At 38.4% G+C, this 17,121-nt stretch overlaps 1 protein-coding gene across 2 annotated transcripts in view; it reads right to left on the bottom strand.

The window, feature by feature from the left end:
• ap3b2 (adaptor related protein complex 3 subunit beta 2) overlaps nt 1-17,121 on the bottom strand; it is a 48,293-nt gene that overhangs the window by 13,951 nt on the left and 17,221 nt on the right. For both annotated transcript variants that reach the window (XM_066701712.1, XM_066701713.1), the window contains exons 2-17: nt 13,576-13,651; nt 11,067-11,141; nt 10,469-10,564; nt 8,920-9,080; nt 8,510-8,576; nt 7,769-7,951; nt 7,168-7,344; nt 6,785-6,882; nt 5,558-5,612; nt 5,300-5,371; nt 5,055-5,117; nt 4,693-4,825; nt 3,908-4,017; nt 3,609-3,785; nt 1,376-1,562; nt 873-991 (exon numbers count right to left, since the gene is read on the bottom strand). In XM_066701712.1, coding sequence (XP_066557809.1) covers nt 873-991; nt 1,376-1,562; nt 3,609-3,785; nt 3,908-4,017; nt 4,693-4,825; nt 5,055-5,117; nt 5,300-5,371; nt 5,558-5,612; nt 6,785-6,882; nt 7,168-7,344; nt 7,769-7,951; nt 8,510-8,576; nt 8,920-9,080; nt 10,469-10,564; nt 11,067-11,141; nt 13,576-13,651 — 1,849 coding nt within the window. The remainder of the gene's footprint in view (nt 1-872; nt 992-1,375; nt 1,563-3,608; nt 3,786-3,907; nt 4,018-4,692; nt 4,826-5,054; nt 5,118-5,299; nt 5,372-5,557; nt 5,613-6,784; nt 6,883-7,167; nt 7,345-7,768; nt 7,952-8,509; nt 8,577-8,919; nt 9,081-10,468; nt 10,565-11,066; nt 11,142-13,575; nt 13,652-17,121) is intronic.

Here is a 17,121-nt window from a genome sequence, read left to right as displayed (position 1 = left end):
CAGCCTTGTGTAGGTCTACAATCTTGTCCCTGACATCCTTGGACAGCTCTTTGGTCTTGGCCATGGTGGAGAGTTTGGAATCTGATTGATTGATTGCTTCTGTGGACAGGTGTCTTTTATACAGGTAACGAGCTGAGATTAGGAGCAGTCCCTTTAAGAGAGTGCTCCTAATCTCAGCTCGTTACCTGTATAAAAGACACCTGGGAGCCAGAAATCTTGCTGATTGATAGGGGATCGAATACTTATTTCCCTCATTAACATGCAAATCAATTTATGACTTTTTTGAAATGCGTTTTTCTGGATTTATTTGTTGTTATTCTGTCTCTCACTGTTAAAATACACCTACCACTAAAATAATAGACTGATCATTTCTTTGTCAGTGGGCAAACGTACAAAATCAGCAGGGGATCAAATACTTTTTTCCCTCACTGTATATATATATGTATATTTATTTATAATGTTATATGAATATATTACACATGGGTTAAAAACTGCTCTATAATATTTGATATTATATATGCAAAAAAAAAATTCCTCACCACTTCTTTTACTATGAATTGCCACAAGTCAAAATGATGGACCTCCTTTGTGAGTCATTAACTATAACTGTACTTGATCATGACAGGATGATTAGCCATCATCCTTTTGAAACTGAAGTCAAATAGGAAATAAATAAAAAATACCGATATCACAATGAAGGTGAACCAGATGTTATGCTGATGAATGTTGAGAAAAGTAGTCTGGAGGCCTGAGTCTCTGGTTTTCTGCTCCCCTTTCAAACACAGCAGTTCTATAGGATCGCCACCAGAGTCTCCTGCTTAGTCCTTATCTCTAACTATTACTGAGTCCACAGCACGCACAGCATCCTTCACCTCCACGTTGCGCACTGACGGGTCTGGGGCTGCCTCAGGCCAGTCGGGCAGCTCCTGGTAGCCCACCGCCTTGGCATTAAGCAGGTGAGAGAGGGAGCCCAACTGGAAGTGGTCCCGATCTGCAACACAAACATAAATTTACTGATACAGTGGAGGAGTACATTCCACATGGAAGGGTTGAAAGAAAGATAAAACACACACTTGCCCGGCTAAAGAGCTGTCCTTTGCAGAGAAAAACAAAGAAACTAAAAATGCAGAAAATATTTTAATCGATGACACAAACATTTCCTACATGCAGCACGTTCATCTGAAATATTAATCAATTAGTCAAAAATACTTGTATACTCAGCAAATACTCAGCATTCATATTTATACATTAGAGGAAAATGTCTCCCCAGCACTGAAAATATGGAATTATTATAACAGAAAGGAAGATACAATTATATGAAAATATGTACAGAAACATGATATTGAGTTTTACAATGTGCCTCTGGTTGCTGTACCTTTGAACGGAGACTCCAGGACAGGAGCTGGCTTCAGTGCGAGGAACAGTTTCTTGGCGTATTTGCTCAGTGCACCGCTTTTGTCAGTAGGCACAATGAGCTGGCGGATGAAGCGCGCCCGGTCTCTGATGTCATAGTTCTGGTCATACTTTGCCAAGTTAAGGACATACTGTGTGAGTAGTTTGGTCTGGTGGGTTGAAGAAGGAAGAGAGTTAACCTCAGAGAGCCTTAAGCCACAAAGCATAGATCATATACTTCAGTGTCAGACTCCCTTGTTTAGTCGCTCAGTTTAAATTAGTTCAGCTGGTTTGGTAACATTAACCTTATCCCCATTACTCGACGTAGTTTAAGAGAGCGCTTTGCTGGAGATGCTCAGTCGAGTAGCCTCAATGCAGCTCTTGCTGATGATGCATTAAAGAACGGTGATCATTTCTTTGAAGAACAAGTTCATAATTCAAACCTCTGACCCTGTATTGATCAGTAGCAGTCAGTTAATTTGACCTCCTGTGCAGTTCACACATTCCTCTTCTCATTGATGACACATAATCTTGAACACGTATGAGGCATTCAGAGTCCACTGTGGCTTACAAATTATTGACTCATCTTCAGAACCCTGGGCAGCGGCTGACTAGGGAGAGGTCAATGCCATCGGTCCTTAATGAAGAAGGTCTCTTTATTAAAGGATACAGAATCTATAATATTAAAGTGTGGAAAATCTCTGGGCTATATACTTCACAGCAGAAACCTATCCCAGTTTCCAACACTTCTAAGGAAATTATAATCCACTTTATCTACAAAAGACAGCAAGTCTTTGTTTAAATTATATTCTGTGAAAAATGAAAGTTGATAAACCGCAGGAAAGAGACAGCCTAAGATAAGAAAGTCTGTTCACATGAGGTACAGACTAGCTCTGTTAAAAGCTAATAGTAATTTTTAGAGCAACAATAAACAATATCTGTGTGTTGGGCAGTAATACGCAAGATATTAAACTATTGCTGTCAACCAACTGATGCAAGCAACAAGGAAAGGTGCAATGTTAAATTATCTTTTTATTGGATTCTTCTGAAGAAGATCATAAAATTGGGCTTCAAGGCATTCAAGATGGAAAATAGGAGACACTTCTTCACACAGACAGTTGTCACAATCTGGAACAAACTCCCCAGCGATGTGGTTGAAGCTGAAACTTTGGGAACATTTAAAAATAGGCTGGATAGTATCCTTGGATCACTTAGATACTAATGGACACCAGACGAGCACGATGGTTCGAATGGCCTCCTCTCGTTTGTAAACTTTCTTATGTTCTTAAATATATACAATATATATATATATATATATATATATATATATATATATATATATATATATATATATGAATGATTAATCTTAATTTTGATATTCACTTCATTGCTTGTAAGTTACATTTAATGGTACACATAAACACACAGCATGCAATTCTGAATCAGACTTGTAAGCTTGTCTTTTGAGAGACACACTTTATTTTCCACTTTTCCACAGTAAATTACTTTGGCAGAAAAACAATTTTATCTCACAATTCAAGGCGTCTCCTAGCAGCAGAGAGGGATTGAAAAACTCATGTCTCATGTCATATTATATTTTTATCATATCCTTCTTTTCAGATTTGTTCTCCTTTAAGAATTGGTTGATTTCAGCAAGTCTAAATCACTCCCTTGAGCTTCCCTGAATCAATCGTTATCAAGTTATAACTTCCAAATAAAATAGAATGGGATAAACCCTGATAAACCCTAAAATATGTAATTAATTTAAGTCTTTAAAAACTTAGTATCGAAAAAAAAAAATTGGTACTTTCTAGAGGATGAACAATTTACATAAATAGTAATAAAATAGTTGGAAGAAAACAAAGAAGATTGCTGCTGATTTTAATGCAGAAATTACATGCTGCACATATCTTCTTTTGCTCAGTGTGGAACATTTTGGAATACACTTTGAACTATGAATTAGCAGTTTGAAGACTTTGATGTTGATAACTTTCTGGTATAACACTTGCTTTGCTACTGTTAGTGGTGGAAAATGTATTTAATCATCTGTTTGCAGTGACAGTTGTTAATTACCCTGCTTGGATTATATCAGGAATACTGTCGATATTTCATTTAATCTAGTGCCATGGTTAACATTTTAGACAGTCAAAAAAAAAACGACCATACAGATTAACAAAGCATTCATGATCTCGGATCGCATCGCTGTGTTGCATTACCTGTTTGGAGTTGGTGAGGTATAGCTTGGCTGCCAGGTTGATGATCTGCAGTTTGACAATGTCCTCCTCAGCTGTGAAGGACTTGGCCATCTTCCTCAGCACGTCAGGAGCGATTTTGGGGACATGCTCACAGTACTCGCCAATCAGCCACAGGATGCTGGCACGGGCCATTGGAACCTGGCCATGGGAAGGGGAGACACAGGCTGTCAAACAGGAACTAGCTATTTCTATTTTTTTGAAAACTAAACTATACTAGAAGCAATAACTGAAGTGTGTGTTTCACTGAATGTACTCCACACCTGGATGTTGTCTGTGAGTTTGGCCATGTGTTTGATGATGTCACTATGTTGTGCCGGCTGCATCTGTAACAGCTTCTTAATCACGACCACCGACTCAGCGACCACCAGCTCTAGAAGACAATTGAAAAACCTCTTGAGTTAAAAAGAGAGATACAGGCAGGAGACAGAATGCAAAACATTAACAGAAATGCAGGAGAATTGTCTCTCTCAGCTCAATTAGCCACGGGCTGTTACACCTGCTTTTGCACAAAGAAACCTGGTTGACATGCATTTTAGCAATCTAAAAACAACTTGTTTTTGACCATTTCAAACTCCTATCCCTCAGCCAATGTTTTCTCTGCCTCTACACTCTGCCATCTAGTTTTCTTGGTGTGTAGGTCAGTATCCTAAAACCGTATTAAAAATACTAGACATTCTACTGTTGCTTGCTTACATTTTCAAATTTAGATTTGTTGCTTTCACAAAATAAAACTATTTCAGAAAAGGTAGAATCTTTCTCTTTTGACTTTTAATGTTTTTCACACCCTGTTCATTCTTAGTGCGCCTATGTTGTTTCTGCTTAGCTTTTTATCACAGTCAGCTGTACAATGTTATTCTCAGAAGCTGCTTTTGATTGAATAGCTGCTGTAGCCATAAAACTCAGAGGACACAACAACAATCATAGAAATATATGCAAAACAGGATAAGCAGCAGGCAAGAAAGGAAACCGAGGGAAAGTGGAAACATTCCAATCCCATGCCCCTTTCAGAAACTCTGTGGGGTTTCTTATGGTTGGGCCTACTCACCGTCACGGTTGGACAGTAGTTGGACCAGGCCGTTCAGACAGGTGTCCCTCACCTCTCCAATGTTGGTGGCGCAGCGGCCGATGGCTTGGATGGTGGCAGCAACAAAATCCTTGTCCATACTCTTAATGTAGGTCTGATACAAAACGGAAGATATTGCAGAGCAATGGAAAATCTGCAGCAAATTTTACAGTATGGAGGAACATCCTCATTTATCCATACAGTATCAGTGACAGAAGTGCTCTTTGGTGGGATAGAACTGAGGTAACCTAATCAGTAAGGACTGTTTTTATAGACTGACAGACATAATAAAACGGATCAAGACCTGAGTTAGAACATTGAGACTAAAACAAAGCTCCCCTTACCTGAAATTCCCTCAGAATGGTAGATATGTTGGTCTCATTCGCCAAATTGGTCAAAACCTCTAACTGCAAACAACATAAATAACTATTAAACATTAAATGATAAACACAATTATATTACATTATAATTTAACCCAGTACAATGTCACTCTTTCAATAGTTTGCTAATTCACTCCAAATAAAACACTGTGCTTTTTACCCCCTCCCCTAAATATTGGAATACAAAACCAGGGATGAACACAACCAACCTTGAGGACTTTGATCTGAGTGGGGTCTGTGGACCTGATGTAGAAACTCTTCAGGTAAGGTTCAAACATCCCCTGAAATAAAACATAGGCCTAAATCTATCCAATTCATTTTAATTCACTGACCAGTAATTTATTTTTCAAAGTCTCATTGACGTTATCCATATATTTATACTTTTGTGTTTATATAATCATATTATTTATACATCTGTGAATAATATAGTATAGCTGATTCAATAAACACATAAATAAACCGCTCACCCTCCGCTTGATAGACATTGTTGCCACATTCTGCAACACAACATACTGGACTTCACTGTGGGATAAAAAAAAAAACACATCCAAAATAGATTCTTAGACTGTTTGTCCAAGTATTGTTTCCTTTAATTTCTAGAAAATCTAAATCAGTAACCTTGTCAGACTTTGTTTCACATTTTCTGGGATGAAATTTCACTTGAAATATACAGACAGCTGAGAATGTTCAAAAGCCTTTTTATCTAAAAAAACTGAATTAGCACAACATCTGTGATTTAAAGGGAAAACTGTTTCCTTTCAAAATGAAATAAAGTACTTTTTAAATTTACAGTAAGTAGAAATCAGTTAATTTAGTCTTTTATGAAATAATAAGGCATAGTGCTTAGAGATGTGAGAGACAATATTTTTTTATTCAGTTTAATGCCAGCGAACTCTTCAGTTTTGTCTTGAACAACCTGCCAGTTAGACATCTCTCACCAAACAAGACTGGCCTCAGTTTTAGGACTTTGATTTATATGGACTAACACGCACTGAGGGCTAATCTATAACTTATTTTCAAAGGAAAAGGCTTTGGACTAAGAATTATATTAGCTTCCCATATTTCCTTCTGATATATTCAGTTATTGCCTCCTGTCTGTAAGGCCAACAAGAACTATCAAAGGTATCCTTAAGCAGGGCAGTAGAATATACATTTTCCTTGTCCAAACTGCCAGGATAAAAATAGTCACGGGATGAGGAGATTTAATGAGCTGTTCTATAAATCTCCGAAACAAAGTGTCCCTTGAAAGTCTTTTCACGTCATTTCACAGAAGCCACAGGCTGTCTTACTTATTAAAGTCATCACAGTCATTCGAACCAGAGCCTCAAATCCGTAACTATGGGAGCATTGCCATGTCATGGCGACATTTACACAACACAAAATGATGCTCCATGAACACAGTGTCCTATAGGCTAAAAGAACAGCCAGATAACACAGTTTGTGCTTAAAGGTGAAGTTCGAATAAAAGAGGGAGATAAAAGGAACTATTATCTGAAATTAGGAGAATTAAATACTCAAATGTAATACATACTATTAAATGGCAATGCAAGCTTTTTTTTTTGCAATGTGTGTCTTAACAAGGTTTTACATCAAACAGATTATCTTGAGATTTCTTCATTAGCCCTGAAGATTGGTTCTGCAAATAAAGCAGTGCTGAGCTCCAGTATGGTGTATTGGAAGGATTGCACCCCTACCTGTGGCTCCTCATGAGACGCACCAAGGCCTTGGCGATGACCCCCACCTCAGCCTTGGGGGCCAGATGGAAGTACAGCTGGGCCACAGCCATCACCACCTGCATGGAGAGAAAGGAGTGTTCTTCACAGAGCCCTCAGTAAATAAACAACCTCCTAACAGTTATTGAAAAAACTGTTGCCAAAGTCATGATTTCAAACCTTGTATCATCTCCTCATTCCAGGTTTTACAGAGTCTCAACTCTCCGACTCATAGGCACTCTTTCTCGGTCGCTTATCACCTCATGACTCACGCTCAGTCTCTTGGCGCTCACAGTGATCCATACCCTCCCTGCTTCTGCCAGCCCTCGCTGTGAGTGTCTCTCTCATGGCAGGGCAGTACTCACAGCAGCATTGCGACTCTGCAGCAGTGGCTTGGTGTTGCGTAGGAGAAGCCGGTGGTCAGGGTCCATCACGTAGGGCTTCCTCTTGGCCAGGGTGGCTGCCTCTGCCTTCTCATCCTTCCCCTCTTCCTCGTCAGATCCATAGAAGGCCTTCTCTGCACTGTCCTCCAGAAGCGATTCCTGCAGCGTCATCAGGAGTCAGTGCAATGAAACATTTATGAAACAATGGAACATAATTCATATTCACACTAACCTACAGAAAGGATATACAAATGTTCAGATTTTCCTCTATAAGAGTTATTTGAAATCTCTATAACAACATTTTGGAAATCTTTGTTGCTGCCATAGCTAGAAGAGGTATTTGCTCCTGTTTATATAAACTACCCCCCTACAGAATGTGAGAATGAAGATGTTCTCAATGCTAGCTACATTCACAGACTGAGAGTTAAGTTACTGTGGAACTTTTGGTTCTCCATTTACATTTCATTTTAGTTTGGTCACATTCACAGGTCACATGCTGCCTTATAGCAGCTAGTCTAGAAAACGCTAATCATATGAGAGGAAAGGCTCAGGATGAGGATGCTGTAGTATTGGGTATACTCACATTATGATTGGGGTTGAGGAACTGCGTTCTGGCGTAGCGGGTGAGCATGTTGATGATAACCACCTGGCCCCACTCTTCCACGTCGATCAGCAGGTTGCACAGCTTGCGGTAGTTCTTGTGGATCAGATCAATGCGTTCAGGGCACACCTCCTCAAATGCCATCACCACGCTGCCAGCCACAAGCTTGGAAAGAGGCAAGGAGGGGGGAGAGAGTCTCATTTACCTAAAACATTCTGCACTGCACTTCACCAGATCAAGGGGGCCAATCTTCCCTGAACCCCTAGAGCATTCCCCAACAGTTGCAGATTGATTCAGTCTGTAGTAAATCCAATATAACTAGTCTGGAAGCAAATTACACAATAGCAGAGACATTCATCTCGTTCTACGTCATTACACGGATGGTTAAACATTTCTGTGTTCTTTCTTTTCTCCAGTAATTAAAGGCCTGAGGCTCTGACGTTAATCAAATACAATAAAAAGCAGAACAGGTAAAGAGTAGGAAAAAAGGACTGAGACAAATATGTACCACAAAATATCACGCCCCACAAAAAAGCAGGCCATATACAAACAGATTTCAAATAGAAGTACTCCAAAGTCATATTTGTGACAGTAGCAACAGTATTTAGAGTTCATCTCTCAGCAAGGAGACCCTAGGCCATTAGTACATTCTGCAGGATCTTGAAGTTCACAGCTCTTCATTTAATGTACAATGTAATGGGAATCATGTCATAGTGGACTTACTGTTGTTTTGTCAGCCAGCAGCTTTTCAATAACCTCAATCAACTGGTCCTTCTGGTCAGGGTCCAAGCTAATAGAAGAAATAGGTATCAAAACATTAGCAATGTGTATTTTAAAGAAGATATTATTGAATCACTGAGCTTTTGGGGATTCCAAGCAAATTCAACCGAGCCTGGCTGGAGCCCCAATGCACTGGTATTGCCAAAGAGGTAAATAAACAACAGCTACATTTCTGGTTGCTGGTCCTTAACTATTATCACAGCCAGGAACTAAATAGGTTAGGTACACGCCCTATCATAGCATAAATATTAAACATGGCGGACAGCTAGAGAGCGCTCATCATGGCTTTATTCATGTAATAGAGGATCTGCTTTCTTTTCTGGTCTGGCCTGGTTTTTCCAGAGACTCATTACCTGTAGAGTTTGGGAATGGCATGTGCAGCTGTCTTCCGCACATAAGGGGACATGTCAGAGGCAGCCTCCTTGATCGCCAGCATCATGATGGGGACGATGATGGTGACTCTGATGCTGGAGAGGACACGCAGCGCACTGGCACGGATCAGTTGGTTCGGGTCCTAATGGACAAAGATAAAATATGGGTGTGTAACGGGGCATCCCGCCTGGTCCTGTCAGAACAACTTAGGGACGGACAACAGAGTTTTAGGCTCCAGGCGAGAACCAGTGAGTTCAAAATAAATCCTCCTGCTCAGAAAGGTTAATGTCTCTTCTAGTTTGCTACAGCAGGCAAATCTGTTGCAACTCTGAGACTGCTACACATTGCTGAAGAAGAGCTGATAGGAATTATCAGGTTTCTGTTTTATTACTACCTAAAATGGAAAATTTAGAATCACAAACTGCAGAGAAAGCAAGCAATATAAGAAAAGGTCTGAATGACAGGTTAGCGTTCCTGATAAGGACCTTATGAAAGCTTTTTTTCTCAATAATGTTATTGAAGATGATTTTCTGTTATACTGAATACAAATTTTGCCCAGCAGTAAAAAGGTCAATGATTATAGTCAAGGTGTATTTTCACAGGACTGGTGAAAAGTGAAGCCCCAAGTTTCCAAAATGTGATTTTCCTCTACTTTGATAGTGTACAGCCTTGACATTTGATGCTGAACCTGGAGTCCTGTGGTACATCTAGATGTAAATTAAACCTCCCCTTGCTTCTGCAGTAGCTCTCAGGATGGAGTTTCCATTACTTTGGTGCTTAAAAAGGCTTGGAGGTCCAGTGAAGTAAATGAAATCCAATTAATGGTACAGAGGATGACACTGCACTTTTACCAGAAGAGCCCTCTCTGTGATGGGAGTATTGATCATTGTCACTGCGCACTGGCTGACTTAAGGGAAAGGGCCCTCCGTATTAAACCGCTCACACAGAGCAGGCGGTAACAATGCCAGACAAAATAGATGTTGTCGCAGAAAGAGAGCTGAAAAAGGCTGGTAACTCCAAGATCAATCAGCACTTTGTCTGACACGGGCAATCAGGAAGGCCTCGGGGAGCACGGCCTACAGCTCATCCAGTATGACACACACACCGTCCAGCCGCTGCCGCAGAATCAATACGCCAGAGACGGAAAAATACTTCAAATTCTAAAATGCCAGTTTCAACACAACCAAATAAAAAAAATGGCAACTTAAATGACAGGATCACTGGCAACAAATATGGGTAGCTGTGAAGAAACAGTGGGAATGTACTGAGCTTACCTTAACACCTAAATAGTGTTATTATTAATAATATATATTTTTCATTCACATACCCTTTTAATTATGGTCTGGGGGGAGGGAGATCAAAAACAATCCCATAGTACTTTACTGTTGGATCAAGTAGTCATTTTATTTATCAAGCAGTTTATTTATAATATATGCAGTAATGAGAGCCATTACTGTTTGTGGCCTCGTGATTCCAGAGAATTCCTATATCGAGGGCCTTCTGGTTTCAAAATCTAATGTAAACACTGACCTTCAGCCCCCGCTGGAATGTAGAAATTGAAAGCAAAGCCAGGTCTTGCTGTTCTTCTGCATATCGAACCAGGTACACATACACCAGCTTCTTTACCTGTTGTAGAAAGCATGTGTTAACATAGTGTCTAACAGCAGAACAAATATTTCCCCTTATAATCTGTTTCTGTTTGCTGCCAGAATCTAACCCATCATATATAAAAGATATTGAAGTCTGCAAAGCCTATTCCTCATGTGCCACCCCAGATCATTCCAGAGGTGTTCTATAGGATTGAATTCACCTTTGCACTGTCTAGCTATTACACTGAAATGGGGCATTATTCTGTTGGTAACTGTACAGGCCCTCGCATCAATATTGGCAATACACTGCTGTTCACAATATTCCAATTTTGGCTGACATGGGATCCTTCATAAAAGAACACGTCCACAAGCTACAAAACCTCTGGTATAATCACTTAGAGCCAGAGCCAGGCTTACCCCTTTTTCATAATATAGTGTACATTTTTCATGGCAAAGAGTCATTGTGTCTTTTTACACAGGAGCTACAATGAAAGAAACTATGGTCTTCGAACATAAAAGCCAGAAATTGTAGAACTCACCTCAATGTTCTTACAAGCTACATTCTTGACCACTGCTGGGAACAAGTCTGACGCATTTTTTCCCCTGGCGATCATCTAGGGAACAATGGCACAACCCCATCAATGACCAGGCACACTGACATTAAGACGGTCTTCCAACTGAGTATGAAATCATGGAAGTAGACTGCAAATTGTAATATTACCACACTGTAGCTGCTTGAAACGGGGAGTAGGAAGAATACTTCCCCGATGCAAGAGTGAGTAATCCTTGTCTATCCTAATCCTTTGCAGAGACAAAGCTGCAGACACATGCTAGTCTTTGAACAACATGAAAAGTTATTTTAAACCAGGTTAGTTTAAAAAAATATCACTGTTAAAAGCCACCTTGTACATTTATGAAATGTATTTCATCCAGCCTATATTTTCTAGCCTACAGTGGGATCAACAAGGATGTGCTTCAAATTAGTTGTTTTCATTTATAAATACAGACACATTCATTTCAGCTCAATGTAATGGCTTGATCTGGTTCCTAAAATCGTGAATCAGAATCACAAAATATATTATTTACTCAGAAAATCTAAGCATATTCATTCATTAGAAAAGAGTAGATTATGACAATATGGGCTCAATAAGCCCTAATTTAGTTTTGTATTAAATCGTTATTATTATTATTATTATTATTATTATTATTATTATTATTATTATTATTATTTATAATTCAGTCCTTTGTGTTGCAAATTTGATGTGAAATGCAACAAAACAATCATTCATAGCTGGCAAATGCAACCATCCATCCCCTGGGAAATGTGTTTCCCTCCGTTAATATTAATGTCAGTCTGTTTACTGCAGCCATGGTGATGGAAGTTAAGAGTGAAGCCTCCTCTGGTTTAAATACGGTAACCCTGGCTCTTTATCGCAGCCGTTGTGACCTCAGTGGTGTACAATTGGAAAATGAATCAAGCTCTCAGTTTTTTTCCTCTCTTTGTGATAAATAATTTAGCGCTGGCTGTCCGTCTACAATACTCCGAAACTGACACTGCTAATGAATATTTAACACCTGGCTGTGCATTCTCTTTCACTTACATCTGTTCTATTAAACAGGAGCTGCTGGGGCTGTAAAACTCACTCTTTTCTTGGCAACAGGGTTTTATGGCCTAATGTCTTGTGTTGGGTCTACTTGAAAAGGCAGGCTCTAGCAGAACAAATTACACCATGTAGTGACTTGCTAAGAGCCACTCTGGAGAAGACCTGCACTTTATCTCTATACTAACAAAACCAAATTACACAGATAGTTTGCTTTAACGAAAGCTTTTTATTTCCTAAAGGCTGAAAAAGAAATTTTGCAATTAAAGATATTTGGTGGAAAATAATTCTGCTGTCATTTTACAAAAAAAAAGATTTTTCAACAAGTTCAGTTACAATGATATGTAATACAACTTTTGATATGATACACATGTAGCTTATTCAATTTGTCATATTTACTAATCCTGTCTGCACCATATAGAAAAAAGGTGCTACAGCTTGTAAATATGTAAACATGACTAGTAGATTACTAAATATGACAGGTTTAAACACATTATAATTAATTGTTCAACTATAAAATCCTTCCATACTTTAAAAGGCAGATCTGAATCAAGAAATACATATATGCTTTGTAAGACTTCTGGTGGCTGCAGAATCTGTCCATACTGGTATCATCAATTCCTTGTAGCCAAAATGCATGTTTAATTAGGGAGTGAAAATCAGTTTTCAGATGTTTTAGGTTCTAACCAACAGTTGTTTGGTTTTCAGTACAATACAATACATATAAGGGCATTTAAACACATTAAGATACAATTATTCTCATCCAAATATTGGTGTATCTGCAGCACAACCATGCTGTGAATGTACAATGCCATCGTGGGGCTGTAATTCAATCATTGTGAAAGAGATGCCTGATTGATGTGCATTCAAGTTGCAGACTCTATTACATTGCACTGGATATAAATTACATGTTACACATAGTAGTACCTAGGAGAATTAAAGAAAAAAAAAAGAGTAAACTATTTAAAGTTACTGAGGTGTGATGACTGGAAAAAGTGCTGGCGCTATTTACAACATTGATTCAAATCAGATAGTCAACAAATATAACGTGATATTTCTATTTCACAGGACTATAAAATGCAGTAGAATCCCAAGAACACATTCACTGTATGAACAGTGTTAAGTTCTTGTAATTAAGTTGAAAAAGACATCTCCAGCCATTATTGATTGTAGTTACCCAGATTGTAAAACTTTGTGGCCCCCATTTTAAGGCTGTTATGTTTTCTAATGTTTTATCTGCTGGGTTCTCGATGCACTTACAGTACAAACAATCTCACAGCTTGGGCTTCACACAATTGAAATAGCATCTTAAGGAAAATCAGATGTCAAGTGTTTCATTCATTGCAGTTGAAATGTCTTTAAATAACAATACAAATACTTTGCCAGTTTGTTTAAAGGGAGTATTGACCGATATAAGTTATATTTGTTGAGCTAGGACTGTACTTACTGCTACAATTCTCTTCATTGCTTCCAATTTCAACGAATCCTTGTTACTGTCCAGCATTTCTTTCAGGTCATCGTGTCTGAAAAACAAATCGCTTATGATTCATTTGTTTCGAATTGTCTTTTGAAATGTAACTTTCTACAGGAAAAGATCATCACAATGTTCCAAGATCTGGAAACTGTAGGCAAGGCAAAGGTTTTATCAGGGAAAGTCCACAGAGACAGAACATTACATTTTTAATAGAGCTGTGAAGAAAAGTATATGTCAGTACAAATTCAGCCACTGCTGAGAACACAATATTGCAGAAAAAAATATAGGAAAAGCACTGTTTAATAAAAGAGACATACGTTCTCTATAAATATTTAAATATTAATTACACATCTAGTATTGGAGTAATTTCTTAAATCACAACATGAAACAATTCCAAGACCTTTCAGCAGTTCAATGATGAAAGCAGTTTGCTAACTTTCAGCACAATCTAAAGTTAATCGTGACGCTTTCCTCAAAGAGAGCTCAGATTTGACCCTAGACCCTTAAAACTGAACTGCAACATCCAGTTTATGATCTAATTAGGGATTTTAATCACATTTACAACACATGTGCTGCCATCATTCATGACATCAGACCAAAATGGAGATGACTAATAGGAAGTGGCCCACGAGGCTTGGCACATATAACTTATTGATCCTAGAAACACACTGAGTGTTTTCTTTCAGGATCCAACTACATGAGTGTCTACCACACCTCTTCAGCTCTCTTTGGATTTTTGGGGAAAGCAATATTAACAGACAGTTGTTAAAATTGATATTCTAGCCTAAATTATTAAATAAAATGCAAACTCATTAAGTCACATTAATCACAGTCTTTTAAATGAGCCTAAGGCCCAATGGATACACGGTGGTTGGTTTTTCAGTAAACTATTTTACTTGAATTTGATAAGGCGTATTTTAGTCAAACAAGACCCTCAATCCTGCAGTTTGCAGTCCAGGTCTATTATTTCCCTTGAATACAGTTGACCTGATTCATGGATTCCTTGCAATTTCTATCACCTTAGCACAAGGAAAATAATAATAATAATAATGCAGTCCAAATGTTTTTTATACAGGCAAACAAGCTGTTATTCACTTCTTTTTTCACCGGTGTGCTTCCAATGTCTAATTAGTTGCTTAAAAATACCACTTAATCATTTGACTAATTCACACATTCCCAATAACACAAGTTCAACATGTGCTGAAAAAGCTGCTGTGAACAAAATCAAATGCATTTCGATGCACGTTAATTGCATATTCTTTCATTAGTGTGAAAAGGGTCATGGGTGGTTTGTGTTCCTTCAATGGATGTCTCTTATTCTGCCTCTTTCTCTGTGCATCCTGCAGGAAACAGCTGTCAGGTGCTGTTCGTTAGTTGGATGCAAACTGATTGGAGGTTGAAGGCGAGAAGCTACAGAAGATAGAAGTGTTTTTTTAGGGAATTTACATTTTTCTATGTATCTGTTTTCATATTAAAAATAGAATCAGTAAAGGCCTTGGAAAGCTTGTTACTAGGAACTAGGTAGGGAAAGCAGTCACTGCAATATACTTCATATATACTCCAGTAAGGTATGTGTCTGAAAGCCATCTGTATTGGAGTCTGGTAACCTGCGAGGAACACATACAGTAGGATGTACAACGAGAAAGAAATTAAAGGAAAGGAAAAGACAAATTATATAAACTCCTCCCTTATAAAGCACATTTGTATGTTAATCAGTTGGAAATAACAACTGTATTGTATTTTGCTTACACCTATTTACAACCATATTCCCAGCTCTTATGGGGCTGTCAAGGGTTCACTCAGGGGTTGTGTAACACTACTTTCTTTTCTCTTCCTGTTGTATGAAAACATCAACCAGATCTGTATTGTTCTCCCCAGCCTTGCAAAACCTGGTGCCTACAAATGTTAACTGTTATTGTACTGAGACAGATTTTGTTTGCTATTGCTTGCCACATTACGGATCTGTAAAGCGTTGCTCTTCTTTTGCATGGTACTGCCTGGGTGCCTTCTTGGATTACGCGTAGCACTGGGATTTCCAGTCAGCACAACAGAAAAGGCATGAAAAAATAAACAGCTTTTTCTCTTTATGTTACTTACTCAACATAGTTTCTTTAGATTACTTATTAGTTGTACACAGACAAAAATACTGCCATCTGGACAAAACTGTTTAGCAACAAAACACTGTACCCACTAAAACATAGCTTTAGTGGACTTTGGAGAAATATATGTTAGACAAAAGAAATAAAAGTGAGTAGGATTCTCTCTGTCCTGGATCCTAACTAACAGTGGTTCCCAGGTCTTTATGCATATAAGGTATATAGATACTTATCATGTGCTGCATACATCGTTACATAGAAATAACATCATTTTCATGTGTGCTTTTTCTTAGGAATTATTCCAAAAATCTTGTCTCTTCCGCATACCCCATCCCTTTTCTTCAAGTTTTTTTGGAATGGCTCCAATGAGTATTTTCCACCGCCATTCATTTTTCCATAAAGACAGCACCAATTTGGTGGAGGTTTAATTTCTACTGAATCATTCCAGAACCATGATGAAATACAATGAGAACAACCAGCACCATAAATTCCCCCCACTCAGCTGAAAGAAGGGTTTAGGAGACAGGGGTGAGGGCTTGGCCAGTCTCAAATGTTGGCTGTATATTTACTAACCACTAGATTTTCCCATGATGATTTGATGATTTATATGATACCCTAGCTATCTCAACAGCAAACCAATCAAAATCCACTGAATTAAATTTGGCCATGATGTGAGGGTAGTAAAAAGCCTCCCAGATTTCTAGCTGAATAGATCCCATTGGCTCTTCCCACTTGCAGGAAAAGGCACCGTGTTACTATAGTAACAGCCAATGATTCAAAATGTTTCCCTTTATTTAAACAGTCTGCTGATCAATGACAACACAGCAGCATTAGTGAGATGTGCATTTCAACTGGAAATAATAAATACCAATGGATCCACACATTATTCCACTTCGGGACAGCTCCAGTCTACTCTGAAATTGCCCATCACCCCCAAGATTTATCAGCAGCTTCCTGCTATGTCGCCAGCTCAAGGCAATTTGTAAAGGTTTGCTACCAGTGAGGTGGCATTTGTGAAGAGGATGGAGTTTTTGGCGTTAATGTGTTGATTCTGTCGAAACACAGGTGTCTCCAATTTTCAGGAAATGGAATGAAAAATGGAAAAAATAACAGAAATGGAGACTAAAACCTAAAATATATTTTGCCCTTCTACAATGCAATTCTCAATACTACTGACACAAGGCTGAATCTACTTTAAAGTTTGTGGGAAAAAAAAAATATATATTATAAAACAAAACCAACAAGAAATAATTAATTCTACAAAATTCTTTCATACATTTCAGAAGCGCTTAATGATTACACATACTGTTTTTTAAGGACACAATTAAAAAAAAAAAAAAACAGTTTCATCTATTTAATTATGGAGACAGTTGAGTGTTAACAAGCCAGTCCAGTTTTCATTCCTAGTTTTCAATACACAATG

Source organism: Amia ocellicauda, chromosome 4 (genome assembly GCF_036373705.1).
Source record: "Amia ocellicauda isolate fAmiCal2 chromosome 4, fAmiCal2.hap1, whole genome shotgun sequence".
Classification (NCBI taxonomy): Eukaryota; Metazoa; Chordata; class Actinopteri; order Amiiformes; family Amiidae; genus Amia; species Amia ocellicauda.
Note: the sequence above shows the minus strand (reverse complement) of the source record. Positions and strands in the feature narration are given on the sequence as shown.